The 25,946-nt window shown below is 35.5% G+C and overlaps 3 protein-coding genes and 1 pseudogene across 8 annotated transcripts; all 4 read right to left on the bottom strand.

Annotated features, from left to right (window-relative positions):
* Nucleotides 1-679: 679 nt before the first annotated feature.
* LOC137246257 (uncharacterized) lies at nt 680-2,787 on the bottom strand. 2 transcript variants are annotated; one of them, XM_067777356.1, is made up of 5 exons: nt 2,490-2,787; nt 2,026-2,427; nt 1,264-1,675; nt 949-1,192; nt 680-864 (listed from the first exon to the last, which is right to left on the bottom strand). In XM_067777356.1, exons 1-5 carry the CDS (start codon nt 2,747-2,749, stop codon nt 791-793), a joined length of 1,392 nt encoding a protein of 463 aa, XP_067633457.1. In that variant the 5' UTR covers nt 2,750-2,787; the 3' UTR covers nt 680-790. The 2 variants fall into 2 exon arrangements, with proteins under 2 accessions (XP_067633457.1, XP_067633458.1); XM_067777357.1 differs by having other exon boundaries at nt 680-868.
* A 3,196-nt stretch (nt 2,788-5,983) lies between these two features.
* LOC137245849 (uncharacterized) lies at nt 5,984-13,233 on the bottom strand (annotated as a pseudogene).
* Nucleotides 13,234-14,129: 896 nt separating this feature from the next.
* LOC137246258 (uncharacterized) lies at nt 14,130-16,234 on the bottom strand. Of its 5 annotated transcripts, none has more exons than XR_010951432.1 (4): nt 15,670-16,216; nt 15,203-15,608; nt 14,710-15,121; nt 14,130-14,638 (listed from the first exon to the last, which is right to left on the bottom strand). XR_010951432.1 is itself a non-coding variant. In XM_067777360.1 (4 exons), the coding sequence occupies exons 2-3, from the start codon at nt 14,986-14,988 to the stop codon at nt 14,408-14,410; spliced, it is 510 nt and encodes a 169-aa protein (XP_067633461.1). In that variant the 5' UTR covers nt 14,989-15,608; nt 15,670-16,139; the 3' UTR covers nt 14,130-14,306; nt 14,395-14,407. The 5 variants fall into 5 exon arrangements, 3 of the variants coding, with proteins under 3 accessions (XP_067633461.1, XP_067633460.1, XP_067633459.1); XR_010951433.1 differs by having other exon boundaries at nt 15,274-15,608; nt 15,670-16,213; XM_067777360.1 differs by having other exon boundaries at nt 14,130-14,306; nt 14,395-14,638; nt 14,710-15,608; nt 15,670-16,139.
* A 2,622-nt stretch (nt 16,235-18,856) lies between these two features.
* On the bottom strand, nt 18,857-25,615 carry LOC137246260 (uncharacterized). Its single transcript, XM_067777361.1, has 5 exons — nt 25,295-25,615; nt 24,870-25,221; nt 19,753-19,841; nt 19,191-19,611; nt 18,857-19,126 (listed from the first exon to the last, which is right to left on the bottom strand). Exons 1-5 carry the CDS (start codon nt 25,516-25,518, stop codon nt 18,959-18,961), a joined length of 1,254 nt encoding a protein of 417 aa, XP_067633462.1. The 5' UTR covers nt 25,519-25,615; the 3' UTR covers nt 18,857-18,958.
* Between the last annotated feature and the right edge of the window lie 331 nt (nt 25,616-25,946).

Raw genomic sequence — 25,946 nt, forward strand, 5'->3', positions numbered from 1 at the left:
GTTTTCGCCATTTCTGCCCCATTTCTGCCTCATTTTATCAGCTAGCAACATCAAATTTTACCACAAGCTTACGTATTAGGCACAGATTGTTGTCTGAAAAAATCATCAAGCAACACTTTTGCGCGTTTCTGAAGAAACCCTTAAAAAAAATGGCTAAAAAATAAATTTTTCCACCAAAACACTCCTCAAAACCCAACAAATATTTTTTTTTTTTTCAAAAACCTGTTATCGCCAAAGTTTTTAGCGGACAATTTTTAGTCGGACAAGGTATATATGAAAATTTTAAAATCAAATGAAAATTTTTTAAGTAGGTCATGAAAAAAACCTTAAAAATCAAAGAAACAAAAAGTCAAAAAACTCAAATTTTGCAGGCTCGATAATTATTTTTTTGGGTATGCTTAGTGGAACTTTTTTTCCTGAGGCCAAAACCTATCGAAAAATCGATGGCGCGATATAGGTTATAAATCGACCCAGCTTAATGTACATCTTCATATGCGGATAATAAAACGCTTATCACATAGATAATGTTTAGGATATCCATCTAGCTGCAATTATTGAAGAGCAGCAATGGTTAAATAACTCGCTACAAGACGGGATTAAGCACAATTGCAAAAAAATTACAAATTATATATCGTTTCCTATACCCAAATTTGATTTCATGCACCCACTATAAAAGTCATTTGTGTTGACCGCTCATTATATTTTTATTATAACACTTTCATATATATATGTATGTAGGTTTAACAGTTAAAAGTTGGCCTACTTATTTTTAGTCTGCAATTTTGTTTAACTAGTAGTTAGTTGACAAATAATGTAGAAATAACCTCCCCTGACTGTGTTTCGGCCATTGCCATATAAAAGCGCCTAGCTTTTTTGAAAAAAAAAAAAAACAGATATCAGTGCATGTTAGCTTATTTTAAACCAACTTTTAGTTATGATGATGTTTACTTCTGCTAGCAATCCAGTTGCTGGGTATGTACTCTGGTATTGGAATTTCTTGTGTAGAAGTCACAATTTCGGTGGCTTTAAAAGGAATATAATCAATTTTTTTTGCTACTTCCTCAGCGCTACAGCAGAAAGTGTAACCCAGCGACGGTAGATGTCTTAATCTAGCGAACATACTATTTTTCAACCATTCGATTTCTTCGCACTTATCAACTTCACAAAATTCGCTGTGATCTGGATTTTCTTTCTGTGAAAACATATTTTCAAAACATGAGATTAAGGTTGCAAAAATATGGTAAATAAAGTTGCGTGTCTTACATATGGAGAATTATGACCTATAATAACGAATTCCTCCTCCACACCTGGTGTTATTGATTTCAAATATGTCCATATATATCCTGGTGCCTTGATTATCATATCTTCATTAGCGATGGATACCACTTGGTTTTTAGATGAAGTGCAATTTTCTTGAGCAGCTGGTATAGTAACATTTCCAAAAGTGCCTACATTAACCATATACTTCACCGTCTGAGTGCGCTCGGTCAAGGCGTCGAGGAAGAAGTGCCAGTTTTCTTGACGCAATTGACGCCACCACATTATATTAAAGATATATTTGAAGTCATAAAGCTCAATTTTTAGTGATTCATCCTGTATTATACTGTCGAATTCGAACTCATTCGCACTGAAGGGTGATTTCGTAGATAATGCGACTACATTCCCGGATCTTTCACTTGACAACAAATATAACATTTCATTTGGTATAAAAAATATGATTCCCCCCAAAAAACAAAAATGCAGAAAGAAAAATTGAAAATTCAAAAGTCAAATTGCGCAAAATAAGTTTTTTTTTCTGTCTGATTACTTTCTGAATTTTGAATTCTGAAATTTGACTTCTGAATTTTCACTTCTGAAATTTGACTTCTGAGTTTTGACCTCTGAATTTTTTTCTTTCTGAAAAAAGAGTTCTGACTAATGTTTTCTGAAAAAATGTTTTTCGAATTTTTGTTTCCTGAATTTATAGGGGGCACCAAAAAATATATTCAGGCAACAAATTAGACCTGATTAAACTATTTTACTTACTTTAAAAATGCAAAATATTTACTGAATCCATTAAGTTCTTGCTTGAGATTAAGAGATAATTCATTACCAACGTTAACCTTTTTGTAGACCATCACTTTCTTTTCGTAAGTAACATAGGATGCAAATTTCAATTCAAGATGATCCAGATCGTAGCAGACGGCGGATTTGATGATATCGCCAGTTTCTTGCAGCTTAAACCCGAATGCGTAGCTCGTAAAATTTGTGCATTTTGGCAACTTTTTTTGACTTTCATAAAGTCTTAAACGAGGGTAATCTGGACAAAAAACTTGAACATTTTCATACGATGTGCCTAAAATCTTCAATGAATTCGATTCACAAGTGAAAACTTCGGTATCTTTAAGAGCTGAACTAATGTCAATTCTCTGCTTGATTTGTCTATTTCTACGTAACAATACATGTATTAAAATAAAAAATACATGATAACAAATTTAAGAATATTATACCCCTCTTCATACGCCTCATACTCATATTGATCCTGTGTAGACGAAGTCGTAGACAAAGCAGACACTGTTATTCCTCTACAATGAGCCCTTATACTTTCTCCATCATCCAAAGTCAATATATTTGAGTGCGCTCTAAAAACTATAGTCTTAGATCCAAAGTCCTTTGTAAATATCGGTGATTGACCTCTTATGGTAATTTGGCATGATAACACATATTTGCATCCTAAAAGTAAAGACACAATGAACACTAAGCTGGACATTTTCACCGCCGACTATTTTCACTACTTTAACACTTAGATCGAGAATAACTATCGCGTCAAGGGTTTGCTGCCTTTTATACGTTAATATTCAAGTAAATTTGTATGTAAATATGTATGCACATTAGGGCCGCACGATTCTGCAAGGCAAATATCACCGCCAAAATTTTAATTGCTTTTATTGGCACGAAAAAAAAATTATTCTACTACATGCGTCCAAAATTCTGGTATACTTTTTACTATATAGAATTTTCCAATGGCGTGTGCTATTAAAAAAAAAAACAGAGCTATGACATAAGATAACCCTGTGGAAAAAATGATCTATTCCTAAAAAAACCCAACTAATAGTTGACAATTTTACGGGACACCGGAAAGTAAGTGACTGCTACAAAAATTCAGCTATTAATTGACTGTTAAGGCATGCAGCGTTCTCATTGCAACCATTGTAACTGAAAGCCCCGTCACATAAGTAGCCTTTCATATAGATGCGTTTAACTCAATCTTATGCATTATGAGTAGATTGCACGTATTTTTATGGAGAGCGGTAGACTGAGCGAGACTGGTGCCATTTGACATGGAAAAGTAGCCAACTTTCAACTTTTGCTGCAGGCAAAGCATAAGAAGAAGAATTCGACATTTGCTTTGGCTAAGGGCGCTGAAACACTTTTCATATTTACAAACGCAGCCTCTTGCGTGATTGTGGCGATGTTACTAGCATGCATAAGATTAGGGCTGATTACATTCACGACGGTGGTGTAGCCGCCACATCTTTCATATTATTTTTACACATGTTCTTATGACTGTCATTATTTTCGGCGCAACAGAGCAGCACGACAATCAATCATGAAAGCCGTTGTAGCCAGATTAAACCTAATTCTATTTTTGAAAAGCGACAGTCAGTGGCGTTCTTTTTTTTTTGTCAATAACAACTAAAATAGAAGTAAATAACAGAAAATAGCCGTGTTTTTAACAGGCGTATATCCATTTACGCTTAAACTTGATGTGGCCTGCTAAGCGACAAACTTTAAATACACCTCTGAAATTGCTGCGCATAAATTTTGTCCTACTAAATTTCAATACGCATTATACTCAGATGTAACTGAAATATGTGTCTTTGTTTCACCATATACACTAATTCTATGTATTATATGTGTGTCCACAATTCATCGCAACTGATTCAGCTATATGTTATACCCTATGGCCATCAGAGCGTTGTGTCTCCGCTTTTCGGTACACCCTGTTGCTGTAGCTAGTTGTTTAACCACAGCCGCTAGATAGGTCTCCTAAGCATTATCTAAGCGAGGATAGGCGCTTTTTTTCACGCGCAAACGAAACGTATACGCGTGTAAAAAAAAACACGGCTAATAAAAGCTAAAATCATCCTTTTGGGCGTTTTTTAAACATAATAAATTTTTTTTTCTAAATTTTTCTCTACTGTTTGCAGTAATTTATATTGGCGGCTGCTGCTTTCAAAGTAATCAAGAAGCCAATGAGTGGCTACGGTTGTCGTCCAGCTTTGCTTTATTGTGGCTGTGGTCTGTAGACGCCGTGTTGAATGTAATCAGCCCTATTGCGTTGAACTCATCTATATGAAAAACTTCATTGTGTGTCGGTCATTACACTAGAATAGAAACCAAAATAAATTGTACGCCACTCTTGCGCTGATAGCTTCAAATGAGATATGCTCTAATGGAGGAAAAACGAATGGCACGGTGCTGCCATTGGATTAAGTTGTATTGCCCTTGTAAAATAAGTTCTTATTCAATCAACTACTTTACAATTGAGGCTCCTATTGAAATACCCTATAAATGCAAATTATAAACAAAAATATAGATTTGCGTTGTTGCGATAAGAGTAAACACTTTCGTGTTGGAGCCGCACTTGTATAAGTTTTGCGTGGACCTCTTATCTGTAAGTCTTATGTTCCAAACTAATTTAAGTCCTATATTTTTTGGTATTTGTCTAGAACGGTATTCTATTGTAATTTTGATAAATGAAATATTACCAGTATTTTTTTTTTTTTTTTATACAAATGTAGGTATATGACCACTGTTTACCACAAGCCGAATCAAAACTTTGACCCAATATCGTTCAAAGTTAAGGATGCGAAACATTGTTTATCAAAGCATTACTTGCAGTGATTTTGTTTATAATCAAGAGTTTTCAGTTTATATTAAATTTTCTGATAATGCATCGCATTCGCGTGCACATGTTGCAAATTTTTTGCACTTGTTGGAAACTGTATGAAAATATTTCTAAAAGTGGATTTACCCGATATTTTTTAACGAATGTAATACAAAATTTTGTCCTCAACTATTCAGGTGTACTTCTTCAAGCAGAACCTCAGAAAACTATTGCCCGATATGAACCAATCAGGATTTCCACCTCCCAAGAAGGATATCGCAATAGATCTGATAAAAAATTGAGTAAGTCAAAAAATTTAGCATCAAAAGCACAAAATTCTCCTGTTGTTGTTGTTGTAGCGATAACGACACTCCCCGAAGGCTTTGGTGTGTTATCGATGTTGACGGTGCTTTGCCGGATGCAGATCCGGTACAAACACCATTAAGGTACAAGCCTGACCATATCGGGAGCTATTTAGTATGACCGCATGAAACCTCACCGCCCTCCCGACCCCTAGATCCATGAGGAGCTTGAGGCGCCAGAGCCTCGACTGTTAAATAAAGAGGGTTCGCCGCGGGGAAGTAAGGTTAACAATTGGGTTGAAGAAGCTATAAATTGCGCTACATAGCCCCTTGAATTTATTTGGTATTTTAGTCGCCTCCTACGACAGGCATACCCAACGTTGGTATGTTCTAAGCCCCCTAACCCGCTGGGGGAGTTGCCTGGTTCGTTACAGTAGTACTCTGTCCACTTCATATCCTTCCTCACCCTATTACTATTTTCCCATTTTCCTGCTGCTCCCGGAACGATTTTATAAACTTTTCGCTAATTTCGCTTTCCTCGTCCGGCTTATTGTTTCTCGAAATATTAGCTTACCTGGCCTGCGGCCATATTCTTCGTATCACTCCATCCTTAGCTTCATGCACTTTTGCGTGAATGTTATTGGTCGTACGACCACCGAAAAAATGCGTGAACGTTCTTGGTCGTAGGACCACCGAGAAAATAACCACTTTTTAATAAAAATTTCAATTTAAATTAATATTCATTTAAAATTCAATTTATCGTATAATAATAGAATCTAATATCTTTAGCCTTTTCAAATATTTTCCGAGGTTAGACCAATGGGAATTGTTTGAATGTGCGTGCTACCTCTTCTGGAAGGCAACAAAACATAATACCAAAAGTGGACATCAAACGTGTAAGACCAAATTTTCTATTTTTAAGCCAATCAATTTGATCGCAGATATCACGACGAAAATCGCTGAACTTTTCAAATGGTACTGCAAAAAAATTTAAGTTTTTAAAAATTTCCAAATTATCTAAAATAATGCAAAATCACAAACGTACATATGGCGAGTTGTAACCAATAACAACAAATTCCTCATTCACATATCTCTAAGCGATTTCAATATGACCATACATAGGCTGGCGGCTGTACAACTAAACTACCAACTTCAACATTCAATGGAATTCCTTCAGCAGTTTTATTAGCACTGCCAGTTTCAGGTAAGCGCATTTCACCCCAAGTACCCATCTACACGCAGTAAGTGATTTCCTTAGCACGTGCAGAGAGCGCCTCCAAGTAGAAACGCCAATTGCCAATGCGTAAATTGCGCCACCACATTGTGTTGAAAATGTGCGAGAATTCGGCAAATTCATCCTGCAGCGGCACATCCTGCAACAAGCTCACATAATCGAAATCATAAGTTTCCAATATCGAGATTTCCATTTTTATATTCTCCAGTTCTTTATTAAACTCGTCTTGGCTAAATGAGGGAACAGAAATAAACTTAATTTAATTTTAAATTAAAACAGACTTGAGATTATTAGTTAATTTATGCAAAGAAAAGTTACTTTCCAGGAACTTAATGAATGATTTGTTACTTCATGGTACAGTAATAGCTCACCTCATAAACGAAAAGTAGGTATTGAGACTGCCAAGTTTGGTTTTAAAATCAACCACTAATTGATTTTTACTCAACGCCGAATTGTTTACCTGAAATTTGAAAAAAAAGAGAAAAACGGGCTTTTAATTAGACGGTGCCTGTGGTTGTTGTTGTAGCTATAAGGTTTCTTCCCGAAGGCTTTGGGGAGTGTTATCGATGTGATGGCCCTTTGCCGGATACAGATCCGGTACGCTCCGGTAAAACGGAACCATTAAAGTGCTAGCCCGAACATCTCGGGAACGATTTATATGGCCACATTAAACCGTCGGGCCATCCCTCCCTCCCCACCACCAAGTTCCATGAGGAGCTTGGTGTCGCCAGTGAAACAGTATTCGACGCGGATAGGTGAGGTTGACAATTGGGTTTGGAAAAGCTATATATTGCGCCGGCAACCTGAAAGGGTTGCGCTACACAGCCCCTTGAATCTGGTATTTTAGTCGCCTCTTACCACAGGCATACCTACCGCGGGTATACTCTGACCCCCAAACCCGCTGGGGGAGACGGTGTCTGAGGTGATTGTGCTTAGCTCCGCGTGATTTACCTTTGCCTCAGTAATTCGCCAGCTATGCGATATGCAAATACGAAATTAAGTATTATATATAGGTTAGGTGACAGCCCTACTCAGAAGGATTTTTAGAGAAAAGCTATATGAAATGTTCAATATCCTAAAGAGCAGGACCTAGGTAAGTGCGCTTAGCTGAGGCAAACTTAGGTGATAACTCTACTTGAAAATATTCCTATATAAAATCTTTTGCGTTTGATATTCATTTCGTCACAACTGAGAAAATGTGTTACATATATTCAAAAAGGTGGCAACCTTGTATAGATTTTCTAAGAGCTAAGTGTAAAAGCTTCGAATAAATCATATATGAGCTATATAAAATTACAGACAAATGGAGCTCAGCAGCTTTCGATATAGTAGCGGACAAAGGAACGTACATATATAATAATGAAGGAATGTCTGTAGTAGGGTTAGGTGGCAACCCTAATTAAAAATATTTCTATGTAAGTACTGTATAAGGTTGGTGGATATTCATGTTGACGTATCTCGCTTATTTTCCCAATTTCAAATCCGGAGTTACAACACTTACACAAAAGTCTTAAAATATAATACACTATCTACATATGTATTAAATTTCATCCAAATCAGTTTAAAGAAATATAAATCGATGGCAACCTTCTAAAAGTATCCTCTTCAGTGGCTACACCTTAATAAAAAGTATTGTATTTTCATGCAATATCTATGTACCAAATTCTATTCAAGTCTGTTGAGCTTTTTTGGCATATTAACGCATGTATAAAGAATTAATTAGCACACCGTTAGATGGCAACTCCTTTGGCAACTCTAAGGGCAGCCTAAGTAATATGTTGATAGAAATATATATTTTTTGTTTTTAATACTACCTATAGTAATTTCCCTTTGGTACCCAATTTTTATATTTCTTTTAACTAAAGAACAAAGTCAAACAGGTGGCAACCATTAAGACACCCTTAGCGGTGACCCTGGCAAAGATGATGTCAAAATTTGATACAATATCTATTTACAAATTCTATTCATACCTGTTGAGCCTTTTCGGGATAGTAGCTGATATATTAAGCAATAGGTGATAGCTCTAGGTGGCAACCCCAACTACAAATAGTTTTGCTTTAGAAACGAACTAAAATATCTTATTTAATAATTTGGGAAAAACTTAAATAACGTGACATCATGACGGACAAGGCGACAGCTATTTCGATATTGAAGAGATTTACAAGGTATAATCGAAACAGGTGTCACCTTGTCCGTCCTGATGTCACGTTGTTTAAATTTTTCCCAAATTATTAAAAAAATTATAAATTAAAAATTGCTTCAAATAAATGTTTTCATACAATTAAAGCAATAAGGGCAACCCCCGCTTAATTCATAAAATACCTTCTGTTTGATACCACCATTGGCTTATGTTGTGTAATTTAAAAAAATTTAAATAGATGGCAACATTGTAGAAATATATTTGGTGGCAGCACATAAGGAGAAAATCCCAGATTATGACTTACCATTTCTACAGGTGGTAACCCTAACTGGCAACTCAACTTAAAACCCTTTTTTGTTGTTCTCACATTAGCATATCGTAGTTTATTAAAAAAATTATTATTAAGTGGCAACTTTGCAATGCTTAGTGGTAAAAAATAAAATTAAAGAAAAAAAAAACTTTTTTAAAAATAAGCTTTTATTATTTTGGTTAATAAAATTAACTAAAAAGTAAACAATAAATTGACTCTAAAGAAATATAACACTTTATAAGTTCATTGTAAGCTTAAACGATAATTAGGCTTTTTCGTCTGCGACAAAAAAATCTATATTGTACATAATTATATATTTTTAACATTAAAACTTTACACCTAAATTATTAAAGCTTACAGCTTATATCACAGAAATTTTGACTTAAAATATCGATAGCAAAAAAAAAAAAACAATATAATTAAAGTTTTATTAAATATAATAAAAATTGCCACTGCTATTTTGCTGTTCGCTGTTGAAAATGCAAGCTTTTCTCGTTCAAAGTTATACCATTAGCACGCTAATACAACTCCCCTGAATCATCTTATTATATTGCGGTCGATAAGCCAAATAGTTGATATATTTAAGCGCTAGTGTATCCAGATAATAACACATACCAGCCTATATGATGTCCTTAACATTCGGTATAGCCAGATCCATCGCATAGTTCATGTATTGATTACATTCCGGCAATTTTGTGCCATGGATTTTGACAGCTAATAAAAACGAATTAACAGCGGAGTCCTTATAAACGCTTACATTCGCATTACGATAATGTATGCGATTGCGTTTGTAACATTTAAATTGTTTACTACCGCCAGCGATAATATTTTGTGTGGCACTGTTCAATTTAGTTTGAATACTAAACAAGTAAGGAAGGTTAAGTTCGGGTGTAACCGAACATTACATACTCAGTTGAGAGCTATGGTGACAACATAAGGGAAAATAACCATGTAGGAAAATGAACCGAGGGAAACCCTGGAATGTGTTTGTATGACATGTGTATCAAATGAAAGGCATTAAAGAGTATTTTATGAGGGAGTGGGCCATAGTTCTACAGGTGGACGCCATTTAGGAATATAGCCATAAAGGTGGATCAGGGTTGACTCTAGAATGCGTTTGTACGTTATGGGTATCAAATGAAAGATGTTAATGAGTATTTTAAAAGGGAGTAATCCTTAGTTCCATAGGTGGACGCCGTTTCGAGATATCGCCACAAAGGTGGACCAGGGGTGACCCTAGAATTTGTTTGTACAATATGGGCATCAAACGAATGGTGTTAATGAGTATTTTAAAAGGGAGTGAGCCTTAGTTCTATAGGTGGATGCCGTTTCGAAATATCGCCATAAAGGTGGACCAGTGGTGACTCTAGAATGTGTTTGTACGATATGGGTATCAAATTAAAGGTATAAATGAGGGTTTTAAAAGGGAGTGGTGGTTGTTGTATACGTTGTCGCCTTTTCGAGATATTGCCATAAAGGTGGGCCAGGGGTGACTCTAGAATGCGTTTGTACGATATGGGTATCAAATGAAAGGTGTTAATGAGTATTTTAAAAGGGCGTGGGGCTGAGTTCTATAGGTGGCCGCCTTTTCGAGATATCGCCATAAAGGTGGACCAGGGGTGACTCTAGAATGAGTTTGTACGATATGGGTATCAAATTAAAGGTATTAATGAGAGTTTTAAAAGGGAGTGGTGTGAAGGCGTTTTCCAGAAATCGACCAAAATGTGGACCAGGGTGACCCAGAACATCATCTGTTGGATACCGCTAATTTATTTATATATGTAATACCTGCCAAGATTTTAAGGGTTTTTTATTTCGCCCTGCAGAACTTTTTCATTTTCTTCTACTTAATATGGCAGGTGTTACAACCATTTTATAAAGTTTTTTCTAAAGTTATATTTCGCGGCAATAAAACAATCCAATTACCTTACCATGTTTCGTCCCTTTTTTCGTATTTGGTATAGAATTATGGCATTTTTTGCATTTTTCGTAATTTTCGATATCGAAAAAGTGGGCGTGGTCATAGTCGGATTTCGTTCGTTTTTCATACCAAGATAAAGTGAGTTCAAGTAAGCACGTGAACTAAGTTCATTAAAGATATGTCGATTTTTGCTCAAGTTATCGTGTTAACGGCCATGCGGAAGGACAGACGGACGACTGCGTATAAAAACTGGGTGTGGCATCAACAGATTTCGCCCATTTTCACAGAAAACAGTTATCGTCATAAAATCTATGCCCCTACCAAATTTCAAAAGATTGGTTAATTTTTGTTCGACTTATGGCGTTAAAAGTATCCTAGACAAATTAAATGAAAAAGGGCGGAGCCACGCCCATTTTGAAAATTTCTTTTATTTTTGTATTTTGTTGCACCATATCATTACTGGAATTGAATTTTGACATAATTTACTTATATACTGTAAAGATATTAAATTTTTTGCTAAAATTTGACTTTCAAAAAAATTTTTTTTTAAAAGTGGGCGTGGTCCTTCTCCGATTTTGCTAATTTTCATTAAGCGTACATATAGTGATAGTAGTAACGTTCCTGCCAAATTTCATCATGATATCTTCAACGACTGCCAAATTACAGCTTGCAGAACTTCTAAATTACCTTCTTTTAAAAGTGGGCGGTGCCACGCCCATTGTCCAAAATTTTACTAATTTTCTATTCTGCGTCATAATTTCAACTCATCTACCAAGTTTCGTCGCTTTAGCTGTCTTTTGTAATGCATTATCGCACTTTTTCGGTTTTTCGAAATTTTCGATATCGAAAAAGTGGGCGTGGTTATAGTCCGATATCGTTCATTTTAAATAGCGATCTGAGATGAGTACTCAGGAACCTACATACCAAATTTCATCAAGATACCTCAAAATTTACTCAAGTTATCGTGTTAACGGACGGACGGACATGGCTCAATAAAATTTTTTTTCGATCCTGATTATTTTGATATATGGAAGTCTATATCTATCTCGATTCCTTTATATATGTACAACCAACCGTTATCCAATCATACTTAATATACTCTGTGAGCTCTGCTCAACTGAGTATAAAAAATATAAATGGTTGAAGTAATGTAACACAGAAAGTTATTATAATATATATGAAAATATTACTCACTTGACACCATTTAGACAATGTCTATACTGCTAATAATGAACATCAAACCAACGGTCATAATTACGCTGCAGCGGCGTTTTAGCAGCATTTCTCTGTTGCAGTTTTCGGTGACTGCGTTAGACTATCAAAATGGTGCTACTAGTTTCAATTTAAGATTTGTGCAGCTTTTTATATCTTTTATTGAGCCTACTCTCGTTTGCTATTCTACTTTTGAACAGTTGTTTTAGACATCGATTAGCATTAACTTAGATCTGCTTTAATAGTGAATAACCGATAAAACATTCAATGGAAAAACATCTGTTCGAGAGAATTCAATTCGTTATTGTCAGCTGCTGATTCGATTTTTTTTATTGATTTGGCATATATAAAGGACTATCAATGGCTGATTATACTTGCCGTATATAAAAGTGGTGAGCAACAAGGAGAGAATATCACCTCCTCAGTACTTTTTACTCCAGTCAACGGCTTTTGATTGGTAGGCTGTCACATTTTCATAAACACTTCAAGTATCCTTTTTTAATCCCTATGATAAAGTCAAAGTCCACTGCTTTAAGTTTAGCTTTGCGCGCATTTTGATAGTGATATGTATGATCAAAGAGGAGTAACTGGGCTTACGGCCGTTTATTAAAATAAATCAATAAAATATTGCTTGTAAAACACTTAAGTACTTATATTCTCGAAAGAGGAAAAACCTTTCAAACATTCGTTACAATCAAAAGAAGTAAGGACGGGACTGTCTTCGGCTGTGCCGATTGGGCCGGAACAATAATCTTATCCCATTCATAATCTCCAACTAATGCGCTGTATAAGATAAGAAATATATAGTGAACAGATGTACATACCTAAATGATTTTAAGATAAATATAAAAAATGGCAAAAAATTCCCTTCTCTGAACGATCGGTTGTATGCGATATATATTATATATAGCTCCGATCGAAATGATTTTTTCATGAAATCTTCTATGATATATTAGAATAAATATCACCAAGTTTAACTGTGGCCGATTAGTTGGCAAAGGATGGTGTAGCACTCGCTGAATCGACGGTAGACGTCTCAATCTCTTTTGGGGAAATCGAAAAGAGACAGGAGTTGCATATGATCCATCAAGCAGGAAAAGTGTGGACAGAAGCGCGGGGCTGCAAAATTCCTAAGATCATGTGAAAATCCTACGATGTTACACTCAGAAAGTGGCTCACATATATGAAGAGAGAAAATTTTAGACTCACGATGGGCGTACTAACTGAACACTGCTTTCTGGCATCACATGCTTATAAGTTAGGCCTCGTCAGTAAAAGCAGATGTGGGAAGTGTAAGCTGCAGGAAGAAGCGGTTGAGCACGTGTTCGTGTTCTACGCTCGCCAGCTGAAGATTAGAGGCGGCAGAGTATCCAGAGGCAGCAATTAAGCTTTGTCCTATAAAACTTCTAGTATTTGCCAAGAGAACTGAGCGTAAGTTCTGGCACCGAATTTGGATTCTTCCATTTGCTCGTCAAACAAATCTTGTAACACTATGGACACATTCAGTTTATGTGAGGTCTTTATTGACAGGCCAGTTCAACCTAACCTAACATAGTAAACTACAAGCTTTGGCTTTTAACTGGTTGGGAAGTCATGCAAAGTTGGCATGGCATCCAATCTTTAAAGAAAATTATTTCGAAAACCGTTTTAAGCATTTTCATATTAAAAAAAATCAAAAATCACTCAAGGGGTGGTCAGCGCAATATTTAGCTTTTCCAACTCAATTAACAACCCCACACACCCGTGGCAAATCCTCTTTATTAACAACCGAGGCTCTGGCGACCCCGAACTCCTGATGGGTTTAGGTGTTTTAAATTAGAAAAAAGTGTTTCCAAGTGATTCGGCAACCTCTCCGAGTGTATTTCTGCCATTAAAAGCTTCTCAACGAAAAAACTTATTTGCCTTTCAGATGCCGTTCGGAGTCGGTTTAAAGCATATACATAGGTCCTGTTCCGCCACTTTGTAGGAAAATTTAGAGGAGCACGACGCAAATTGGAAGAAAAGCTTGGCCTAAGATCTCCTCGGAGCTTTGCGTGCCTTGTATTTATTTTATTTAAAAGAGATTGCGTTCTGTTATACTTCGTTTCCTATACCCAAATTCGATTTCATGCACCCAGTATAAAAGTCATTTGTGTTGGTCGCTTATTATGCTTTTATTATAACACTTTCATATATATGTGCATATGTAGGTATAACAGTTAAAAGTTGGTCTACTTATTTTTAGTCTGAAATTAGTTAACTAGTAGGTAGTTGACAAATAATGTAGAAATAACCAGCCCTGACTATGTTTCGGCCATTGTCATACAGATGCGCTTAGCTTTTTTGAAAAAAAAAAAAAACACAAATACGGATATCAGTGCATGTTAGCTTATTCTAAACTAACTTTTAGTTATGATGTTGTTTACTTCTGCCAGGATTTCAGGAGCTGGGTATGTACTCTGTTATTGGAATTTCTTGTGTAGAAGTCACAATTTCGTTGGCTTTAAAAGGAATATAATCAATTTTTTTTGCTACTTCCTCAGCGCTACAGCAGAAAGTGTAACCCAGCGTCGGTAAATGTCTTAATCTAGCGAACATACTATTTTTCAACCATTCGATTTCATCGCATATGTCAACTTCACAAAATTCGCTGTGATTTGGATTTTCTTTCTGTGAAAAAATATTTTCAAAACATGGGATTAAAGTTGCAAAAATATGGTAAATAAATTTTCGTGTCTTACATATGGAGAATTATGACCTATAATAACGAATTCCTCCTCCACACCTGGTGTTATTGATTTCAAATATGTCCATATATATCCTGGTGCCTTGATTATCATATCTTCATTAGCGATGGATACCACTTGGTTTTTAGATGAAGTGCAATTTTCTTGAGCAGCTGGTATAGTAACATTTCCAAAAGTGCCTACATTAACCACATACTTCACCGTTTGAGTGCGCTCGCTCAAGGCATCGAGGAAGAAATGCCAGTTTTCTTGACGCAATTGACGCCACCACATTATATTAAAGACATATTTGAAGTCTTGAAGCTCCTTTTTTAGTGATTCATCCTGTATTATACTGTCGAATTCGAACACATTTGCATTGAAGTGCGATTTCGCAGATTGTGCAACAGCATTTTCAGAATTTTCACTTGATAACAAATAAATAAAATTAAATTTGGAATAAAAAATATATTCAGGCAATAAATTAAACTTGAGTAAACTATTTTACTTTCTTTAAAAATTCAAAATATTTACTGAATCCATTAAGTTCTTGCTTGAGATTAAGAGATGATTCATTACCAACTTCAACCTTATTGTAGACCACCACTTTCTTTTCATAAGTAACATAAGATGCAAATTTTAATTCGAGATGATCCAGATCGTAGCAGACGGCAGATTTGATGACATCGCCAGTTTCCGAGAGTTTAAACTCGAATGCGTAGCTCGTAAAGTTTGCGCATTTTGGCAGCTTTTTTTGACTTTCATAAAGTCTTAAACTGGGGTAAACAGGACATAAAACTTGAACGTCTTCATACGATGTGCCTAAAATCTTCAATGAATTCGATTCACAAGTGAAAACTTCCGTATCCTGACGAGGTGAACTAATGTCAATCCTCTGTTTCATTTGTCTATTGCTATGTAACAATACATTCATTGAAACAAAAAATACAAGATAAAAAATGTAAAATATTATACCCCTAATCATACTCATTATACCCATATTGATACTGCCTAGACGAAGTTGTAGGTAAAGCAGACACTGTTATTCCTCTGCAATGAGCCCTTACAGTTTCTTCATCTTCCAAAGTCAATATATTTGAGAGCGCTCTAAAAACTATAGTCTTAGATCCAAAGACCATTGTAAATATCGGTGAATGACCTCTTATGGTAATTTGGCACGATAACACATAATTGCATCCTAAAAGTAAAGACACAATGAACACTAAGCTGGACATTCCGACTATTTTCACCACTTTAACACTTAGATCGAGAATAACTATCGCGTCAAGGGTTTGCTGCCTTTTATACGTTAATATTCAAGTAACTTTGTATGTAAATATGTATGCTTATTAGGGCCGCACGATTCTGCAAGGCAAATATCACCGCCAAAATTATAATTGCTTTTATTGGCACGAAAAAAAAAATTATTCTACTACATGCGTCCAAAATTCTGGTATACTTTTTACTATATAGAATTTTCCAATGGCGTGTGTTATTTAAAAAAAAAAAAAAACAGAGCTATGACATAAGATAACCCTGTGAAAAAAAATGATCGATTCCTTAGAAAGCCCAACTAATAGTTGACAACTTTACGGGACTCCGGAAAGTAAGTGACTGCTACAAAAATTCAGCTATTAATTGACTGTTAAGGCATGCAGCGTTCTCATGGCAACCATTGTAACTGAAAGCCCCGTCACATAAGTAGCCTTTCATATAGATGCGTTTAACTCAATCTTATGCATTATGAGTAGATTGCACGTATTTTTATGGAGAGCGGTAGACTGAGCGAGACTGGTGCCATTTGACATGGAAAAGTAGCCAACTTTCAACTTTTGCTGCAGGCAAAGCATAAGAAGAAGAATTCGACATTTGCTTTGGCTAAGGGCGCTGACACACTTTGCAATTGAAATTATTTTTCCCACTTGTTGGTAACTTTTCTAACATTTTTAACAGCTAAAAACTGCAATTTAGCAAATGTATAAGACACAAAGTATGTTAGCAAGTATATTTCTTGTATAGTGAGAATGCTTATAACAGTGATTAGCAAAGTTTTGTACGCGAATGGTGAAGGCGAAATAAACTTCAATTGCCAAGTCTGAAGTTCCTTCATATTTACAAACGCAACATCTTGCGTGATTGTCGCGATGTTACTGGCATGCATAAGATTAAGGCTGATTACATTCACGACGGCGGTGTAGCCGCCACATCTTTCATATTATTTATACACATGTTCTTATGACTGTCGTTATTTTCGGCGCAACAGAGCAGCACGACAATCAATCACGAAAGCCGTTGTAGCCAGATTAAACCTAATTCTATTTTTGGAAAGCGACAGTGAGTGGCGTCCTTTTTATTTTGTCAATAACAACTAAAATAGAAGTAAATAACAAATAATAAAAAATAAAATCATCTTTTGGGCGTTTTTTAAACATAACTAATATTTTTTTCTAAATTTTTCTCTACTGTTTGCTGTAATTTATATTGGCGGCTGCCGCTTTCAAAGTAATCAAGAAGCCAATGCGTGGCTACGGTTGTCGTCAAGCTTTGCTTTATTGTGGCTGTGGTCTGTAGACGCCGTGTTAAATGTAATCAGTCCTATTGCGTTGAACTCATCTATATGAAAAACTTCATGGTGTGTCGGTCATTACACTAGAATAGAAACCAAAATAAATTGTACGCCACTCTTGCGCTGATAGCTTCAAATGAGATATGCTCTAATGGAGAAAAAACGAATGACACTGTGCTGCCATTGGATTAAGTTGTATTGCTCTTGTAAAATAAGTTCTTATTCAATCAACTACTTTACAATTGAGGCTCCTATTGAAATACCCTATAAATGCAAATTATAAACAAAAATATAGATTTGCGTTGTTGCGATAAGAGTAAACACTTTCGTGTTGGAGCCGCACTTGTATAAGTTTTGCGTGGACCTCTTATCTGTAAGTCTTATGTTCCAAACTAATTTATGTCCTATATTTTTTGGTATTTGTCTAGAACGGTATTCTATTGTAATTTTGATAAATGAAATATTACCAGTATTTTTTTTTTTTTTTTATACAAATGTAGGTATATGACCACTGTTTACCACAAGCCGAATCAAAACTTTGACCCAATATCGTTCAAAGTTAAGGATGCGAAACATTGTTTATAAAAGCATTACTTGCAGTGATTTTGTTTATAATCAAGAGTTTTCAGTTTATATTAAATTTTCTGATAATGCATCGCATTCGCGTGCACATGTTGCAAATTTTTTGCACTTGTTGGAAACTGTATGAAAATATTTCTAAAAGTGGATTTACCCGATATTTTTTAACGAATGTAATACAAAATTTTGTCCTCAACTATTCAGGTGTACTTCTTCAAGCAGAACCTCAGAAAACTATTGCCCGATATGAACCAATCAGGATTTCCACCTCCCAAGAAGGATATCGCAATAGATCTGATAAAAAATTGAGTAAGTCAAAAAATTTAGCATCAAAAGCACAAAATTCTCCTGTTGTTGTTGTTGTAGCGATAACGACACTCCCCGAAGGCTTTGGTGTGTTATCGATGTTGACGGTGCTTTGCCGGATGCAGATCCGGTACAAACACCATTAAGGTACAAGCCTGACCATCTCGGGAGCGATTTAGTATGACCGCATGAAACCTCACCGCCCTCCCGACCCCTAGATCCATGAGGAGCTTGAGGCGCCAGAGCCTCGACTGTTAAATAAAGAGGTTTCGCCGCGGGGAAGTAAGGTTAACAATTGGGTTGAAGAAGCTATAAATTGCGCTACATAGCCCCTTGAATTTATTTGGTATTTTAGTCGCCTCCTGCGACAGGCATACCCAACGTTGGTATGTTCTAAGCCCCCTAACCCGCTGGGGGAGTTGCCTGGTTCGTTACAGTAGTACTCTATCCACTTCATATCCTTCCTCACCCTATTACTATTTTCCCATTTTCCTGCTGCTCCCGGAACGATTTTATAAACTTTTCGCTAATTTCGCTTTCCTCGTCCGGCTTATTGTTTCTCGAAATATTAGCTTACCTGGCCTGCGGCCATATTCTTCGTATCACTCCATCCTTAGCTTCATGAACTTTTGCGTGAATGTTATTGGTCGTACGACCACCGAAAAAATGCGTGAACGTTCTTGGTCCTACGACCACCGAGAAAATAGCCACTTTTTAATAAAAATTTCAATTTAAATTAATATTTATTTAAAATTCAATTTATCGTAAATAATAAAATCTAATATCTTTAGCCTTTTCAAATATTTTCCGAGGTTAGACCAATGGGAATTGTTTGAATGTACGTGCTACCTCTTCTGGAAGGCAACAAAACATAATACCAAAAGTGGACATCAAACGTGTAAGACCAAATTTGCTCTTTCTAAGCCAATCAATTTGATCGCAGATATCACGACAGAAAATCGCTGAACTTTTCAAGTGGTACTGCAAAAAAATGTAAGTTTTGAAAAATTTCCAAATTTATAAATTATACAAATCACAAACGTACATATGGCGAGTTGTAAGCAATAACAACAAACTCCTCATTCACATCATCTCTAAGCGATTTCAAATATGACCGCACATAAGCTGGCGGCTGTACAACTAAACTACCAACTTCAACAGTCAATGGAATTCCTTCAGCAGTTTTATTAGCACTGCCAGTTTCAGGTAAGCGCATTTCACCCCAAGTACCCATATAGACTCGGTAAGTGATTTCTTTAGCACGTGCAGAGAGCGCCTCCAAGTAGAAACGCCAATTGCCAATGCGTAAATTGCGCCACCACATTGTGTTGAAAATGTGCGAGAATTCGGCAAATTCATCCTGCAGCGGCACATCCTGCAACAAGCTCACATAATCGAAATCATAAGTTTCCAATATCGAGATTTCCTTTTTTATATTCTCCAGTTCTTTATTAAACGCGTCTTGGCTAAATGAGGGAACAGAAATAAACTAAATTTAATTTTAAATTAAAACAGACTTGAGATTATTAGTTAATTTATGCAAAGAAAAGTGGCTTTCCAGAAACTTACTGAATGATTTGTTACTTCAGGGTACAGTAATAGCTCACCTCATAAACGAAAAGTAGGTGTTGAGATTGCCTAGTTTGGTTTTAAAATCAACCACTAATTGATTTTTACTCAAAGCCGAATTGTTTACCTGAAATTTGAAAAAAAGAGAAAAACGGGTTTTTAATTAGACTGTGGCTGTTGTTGTTGTTGTTGTAGCGATAAGGTTTCTTCCCGAAGGCTTTGGGGAGTGTTATCGATGTGATGGTCCTTTGCCGGATGCAGATCCGGTACGCTCCGGTAACACGGCACCATTAAGTAGCACCGACCAACTCGGGAACATTAAACCGCCAGGCCATCCCTCCCTCCCCATCCCCAAGTTCCATGAGGAGCTTGCGGTCGCCAGAGCCTCGTCTGTTAGTGAAACAGGATTCGCCGCAGATAGGTGAGGTTGAGAATTGGGTTTGGAGAAGCTATATATTGCGCTAGCAACCTGAAAGGTTTGCGTTACACAGCTCCTTGAATCTGGTATTTTAGTCGCCTCTTACGGCAGGCATACCTACAGCGGGTATATTCTGACCCTCTAACCCGCTGGGGGAGACGGTGCCTGAGGTGATTGGGCTTAGCTCCGCGTGATTTACCTTTGCCTCAGTAATTCGCCAGCTATGCGATATGCAAATACGAAATTAATTATTATATATAGGTTAGGTGACAGCCCTACTCAGAAGGATTTTTAGAGAAAAGCTATATGAAATGTTCAATATCCTAAAGAGCAGGACCTAGGTAGGTGCGCTTAGCTGAGGCATACCTAGGTGATAACTCTACTTGAAAATATTCCTATATAAAATCTTTTGCGTTTGATATACATTTCGTCACAACTGAGAAAATGTGTTACATATATTCAAAAAGGTGTCAACCTTGTATAGATTTTCTATGAGCTAAGTGAAAGAGCTTCGAATAAATCATATTATGAGTTATATAAAATTTCATACAAATGGAGCTTAGCAGCTTTCGATATAGTAGCGGACAAAAAAAAATATATATATATAATAATGAAAGAATGTACATAGTAGGATTAGGTGGTATCCCTAATTAAAAATATTTCTATGTAAATGCCGTATATGGTTGGTGGATATTCATATTGACGTATCTCGCTTATTTTCCCAATTTCAAATCCGGAGTTGGAACACCTACACAAAAAGTCTTAAAATATAATACACTATCTACATATGTATTAAATTTCATCCAAATCGGTATATAAGCTTCGGAGACAGTAGTAGATAGACAAAGAGTATATAATATATATATACTATATTATATATACTATATATAATAGTATAAGGTGATAACCCATAAAGTATTTCTTTACTTCGGCGTAAAATAAGTTTGAAACCAACATTGTGAAATTTAATAAAGTTTAAAAAAGTTTAAATCGGTGGCAACCTCCTAAAGGTATCTTCCTCAGTGGCTGCACCTTAATAAAAATTTTGGTATTGTCAAGCAATAGCTATTTACCTAATTATATTCAATTCGGATGAGTTTTTTGGCATATTATCGCATTTGTAAAGAAATAAATAACACACCGTTAGGTGGCAACTCACTTAGAAATACTTTTTTTGAAGTACGACTGAAAAGATTGGAACATACCGCTTAATTTAACAAAAATTCAAACTTGTAAAAGGTCTCTAGTTTCGCAAGTAGAAAGTTTCAAAATGTGATACTCTTTTTGTGTAAAACATTTATTTAATTACTTCTCAGATAGCAGCGGATATTTAAATAAAAATAAATACAAAAGATTATTTAGTAACCCTAGGGGCAACCTAAGTAATATGTTGATAGAAATATGTTTTTTTTTATACTCAGTTGAGCAGAGATCACAGAGTATATTAACTTTGATTGGATAACGGTTGGTTGTACAGGTATAAAGGAGTCGAGATAGATATAGACTTCCATATATCAAAATCATCAGTATCGAAAAAAAATTCGATTGAGCCATGTCCGTCCGTCTGTCCGTTAACACGATAACTTGAGTAAATTTTGAGGTATCTTGATGAAATTTGGTATGTAGGTTCCCGGGCACTCATCTCAGATCGCTATTTATGAACGATATCGGACTATAATCACGCCCACTTTTTCGATATCGAAAATTTCGAAAAATAGAAAAAGTGCAATAATTCATTACCAAAGACGGATAAAGCTATGAAATTTGGTAGGTGAGTTGAACTTGTGACACAGAATAGAAAATTAGTAAAATTTTGGACAATGGGCATGGCACCGTCCACTTTTAAAAGAAGGTAATTTAGAAGTTTGCAAGCTGTAATTTGGCAGTCGTTGAAGATATCATTATGAAATTTGGCAGGAACGTTACTCTTATTACTATATGTACGCTTAATAAAAATTATCGAAATCGGAGAACGACCAGGCCCACTTTTAAAAAAAAAAATTTTTTTAAGTCAAATTTTAAAAGAAAAGTTAATATCTTTACAGTATATAAGTAAATTATATCAGCATTCAACTACAATAATGATATGGTGCAACAAAATACAAAAATTAAAGAAAATTTCAAAATGGGCGTGGCTTCGCCCTTTTTCATTTAATTTGTCTAGGATACTTTTAATGCCATAAGTCGAATCCTTGTGAAATTTGGTAGAGGCTCAGATTCTAGGACGATGACATTTTTCTGTGAAAAAGGGCAAAATCGGTTGAAGCCACGCCCAGTTTTTATACACAGTCGGCTATCTCTCCTCCCGCTCGGCCGTTAACACGATAACTTGAGCAAAAATCGATATATCTTTACTATACTCAGTTCACGCACTTTGTATTGGTATAAAAAATGGACGAAATCCGACTGTGACCACGTCCACTTTTTCGATATCGAAAATCACAAAAAATGAAAAAAATGCCATAATTCTATACCAAATACGAAAAAAGGCATGAGACATGGTAATTGGATTGGTTTATTGACGCAAAATATAACTTCAGAAAAAACTTTGTAAAATGGGTGTGACACCTACCATATTATGTAGAAGAAAATGAAAAAGTTCTGCAGGGCGAAATCAAAAGCCCTTGGAATCTTGGCAGGAATACTGTCCGTGGTATTACATATATAAATAAATTAGCGGTACCCGACAGATGATGTTCTGGGTCACCCTGGTCCACATTTTGGTCGATATCTCGAAAACGCCTTCACATATACAACTACCACCACTCCCTTTTAAAACCCTCTTTAATACCTTTAATTTGATACCCATATCGTACAAACATATTATAGAGTCACCCCTGGTCCACCTTTATGACGATATAACGAAAAGGCATCTACCTATAGAACTAAGGCCCATTCCCTTTTAAAATACCCATTAGCACCTTTCATTTGATACCCATATCGTACAAACAAACTCTAGAGTCACCCCTTGTTCACCTTTATGGCGATATCTCGAAAAGGCGTCCACCTATAGAACTATGGCCCACTGCCTCTTAAAATACTCTTTAATACCTTCCATTTGATACACATGTCATACAAACACATTCCAGGGTTACCCTAGGCTCATTTTCCTATATGGTGATTTTCCCTTATTTTGTCTCCATAGCTCTCAACTGAGTATGTAATGTTCGGTTACACCCGAACTTAGCCTTCCTTACTTGTTTTTAAATACGACCTGAAGTAATTTCCCTTTGATACCAAATTTTTATATTTCTTTTAATTAAAAAACAAACTCGAAGAGGTGGCAACCATTTACACACCCTTAGCGGTGACTCTGGCGAAGATGATATCAAAATTTGATACAAAATCTGTTTAAAACTTCTATTCAAGCCTGTTGAGCCTTTTCGGGATAGTAGCTGATATTTAAAGCAATAGGCGATAGCTCTAGGTGGTAACCCCATCTACAAATATTTTTGCTTTCGAAACGAAAAATTTAAATAACGCGACATCAGGACGGACAAGGCGACAGCTGTTTCGATATTGAAGAGATTTACAAGGTATAATCGAAACAGCTGTCACCTTGTCCGTCCTGATGTCCCGTTGTTTAAATTTTTCCCAAATTATTAAATAAATTATAAATTAAAAATTGCTTCAAATAAATGTTTTCATACAATTAAAGCAATAATTCATAAAATATCTTCTGCTTGATACCGCCATTGGCTTATGTTGTGTAATTTAAAAAAATTTAAATAGATGGCAACATTGTAGAAATATATTTGGTGGCAGCACATAAGGAGAAAATCCCAGTTTATGACTTTCTATTTCTATAGGTGGTAACCCTAACAGGCAACTCAACTTAAAAACATTTTTTGTTGTTCTAACATTGGCATATCGTAGTTTATTAAAAACACTATTATTAAGTGGCAACATTGAAAAGCCATCCTTAGTGGTAAAACAAATCGATTGATCAGCTTCCGAGATAGTCAATTAAAATACGTAAATGAATATGCAGAAGCGAGCAAAACAATAGCTATAGCAATTTTTTTTTTCAAATACCATCAACTAAAATTTTTCCTTTTTTAAATTCGGGTTTTAAGAGAAGATATCTTAAATTTTGTAACTGCTACTCAAAAACATTTTCGTAAATACTAAAAAATAAATTTTACGAAAATTTTCAATTTTTTTTTTTTGAGTTCTCTGGATTTTTTTGGTTTGCAGTTTTGTAGCCCAAACAATTTTGGTCTGAGAAATTTCACGCTATTGATTTCTCAAAGCTCGCATTGATTTTTGATAATTTTTTTCTGAAGGGTGTTTCAAACTTTTTTCATATAAAAATAATGTTCGCACTTTATATGGAGGTACATACATATGTATATTTAAAACGACTTTCAAACAAAATTTTCAAAAGACAATGAAAATTTCAAGAGAGCGCTTATTTGTGCCTTGTTAGACTTATATTGATTGGCTACAAAACTGCATACTCAAAAAAATTCAGAGAACTCCAAATAAAAAGTTCGTAATTTCTGTAAAATTTTCTCGAATTTTCAAAAACCTTTTTAAGATCGTTTTGCATAGTTTATGTTATAAAATTCATAGAATTAAGTTTTTTTTTTAAATTATCGATAGCAAAAAAAAAATTTTTACTTAAAATTTTATTGAATATAATAAAAATTGGCACTGCTTTTTTTGCTGTTCGCTGCTGTAAATGCAAGCTTTCCTCGTTCAAAATTATAATCTTAGCACGCTAATACAACTCACCTGAATTATCTTATTATATTGCGGTCGATAAGCCAAGTAGTTGACATATTTAAGCGCTAGTGTATCCAGATCATAACACATACCAGCCGATATGATGTCTTTAACATTCGGTATAGCCAGACCCATCGCATAGTTCATGTATTGATTACATTTCGGCAATTTCGTGCCACTTTCGTACAGCGTTTGCTTCCATGGATTTTGACAGCTAATAAAAATGGAATTTACACTGGAGTCCTTATAAACGCTTACATTCGCATTACGATAATGTATGCGATTGCCTTTGTAACATTTAAATTGTTTACTACCGCCAGCGATAATATTTTGTGTGGCACTGTTCAATTTAGTTTGAATACTAAGGAACATTTAAATGGTTGAAGTAATGTAACACAGAAACTTATTATAATATATATGAAAATATTACTCACTTGACGCCATTTAGACAATGTACCTCCAACTCATCCGTTTCATTCATCTTGATCGCGCCCTCCTCTTGGGCATACATAATGCGATTGACATTATCTGATTTCATTATGATTGGTAAATTGCCATGGACATTAAGTAAACACGCGGCACTTACACCGCTTATACTGCTAATAATGAACATCAGAGCAACGGTCATAATTACGCTGCATCGGCGTTTTAGCAGCATTTCTCTGTTGCAGTTTTCAGTGACAGCGTTAGACTATCAAAATGGTGCTACTAGTTTCAATTTAAGATTTTTGCAGCTTTTTATATCTTTTATTGAGCCTACTCTCGCTTGCTATTCTACTTTTGAACAGTTGTTTTAGACATCGATTAGCATTAACTTAGATCTGCTTTAATAGTGAATAACCGATAAAACATTCAATGCAAAAACATCTGTTCGAGAGAATTCAATTCGTTATTGTCCGCTGCTGATTCGAATTTTTTTATTGATTTGGCATATATAAAGGACTATCAATGGCTGATTATACTTGCCGTATATAAAAGTGGTGAGCAACAAGGAGAGAATATCACCTCCTCAGTACTTTTTATTCCAGTCAACGGCTTTTTAGTGGTAGGCTGTCACATTTTCATAAACACTTCAAGTATCCTTTT

Source organism: Eurosta solidaginis, chromosome 3 (genome assembly GCF_040869045.1).
Source record: "Eurosta solidaginis isolate ZX-2024a chromosome 3, ASM4086904v1, whole genome shotgun sequence".
Taxonomy (NCBI): Eukaryota; Metazoa; Arthropoda; class Insecta; order Diptera; family Tephritidae; genus Eurosta; species Eurosta solidaginis.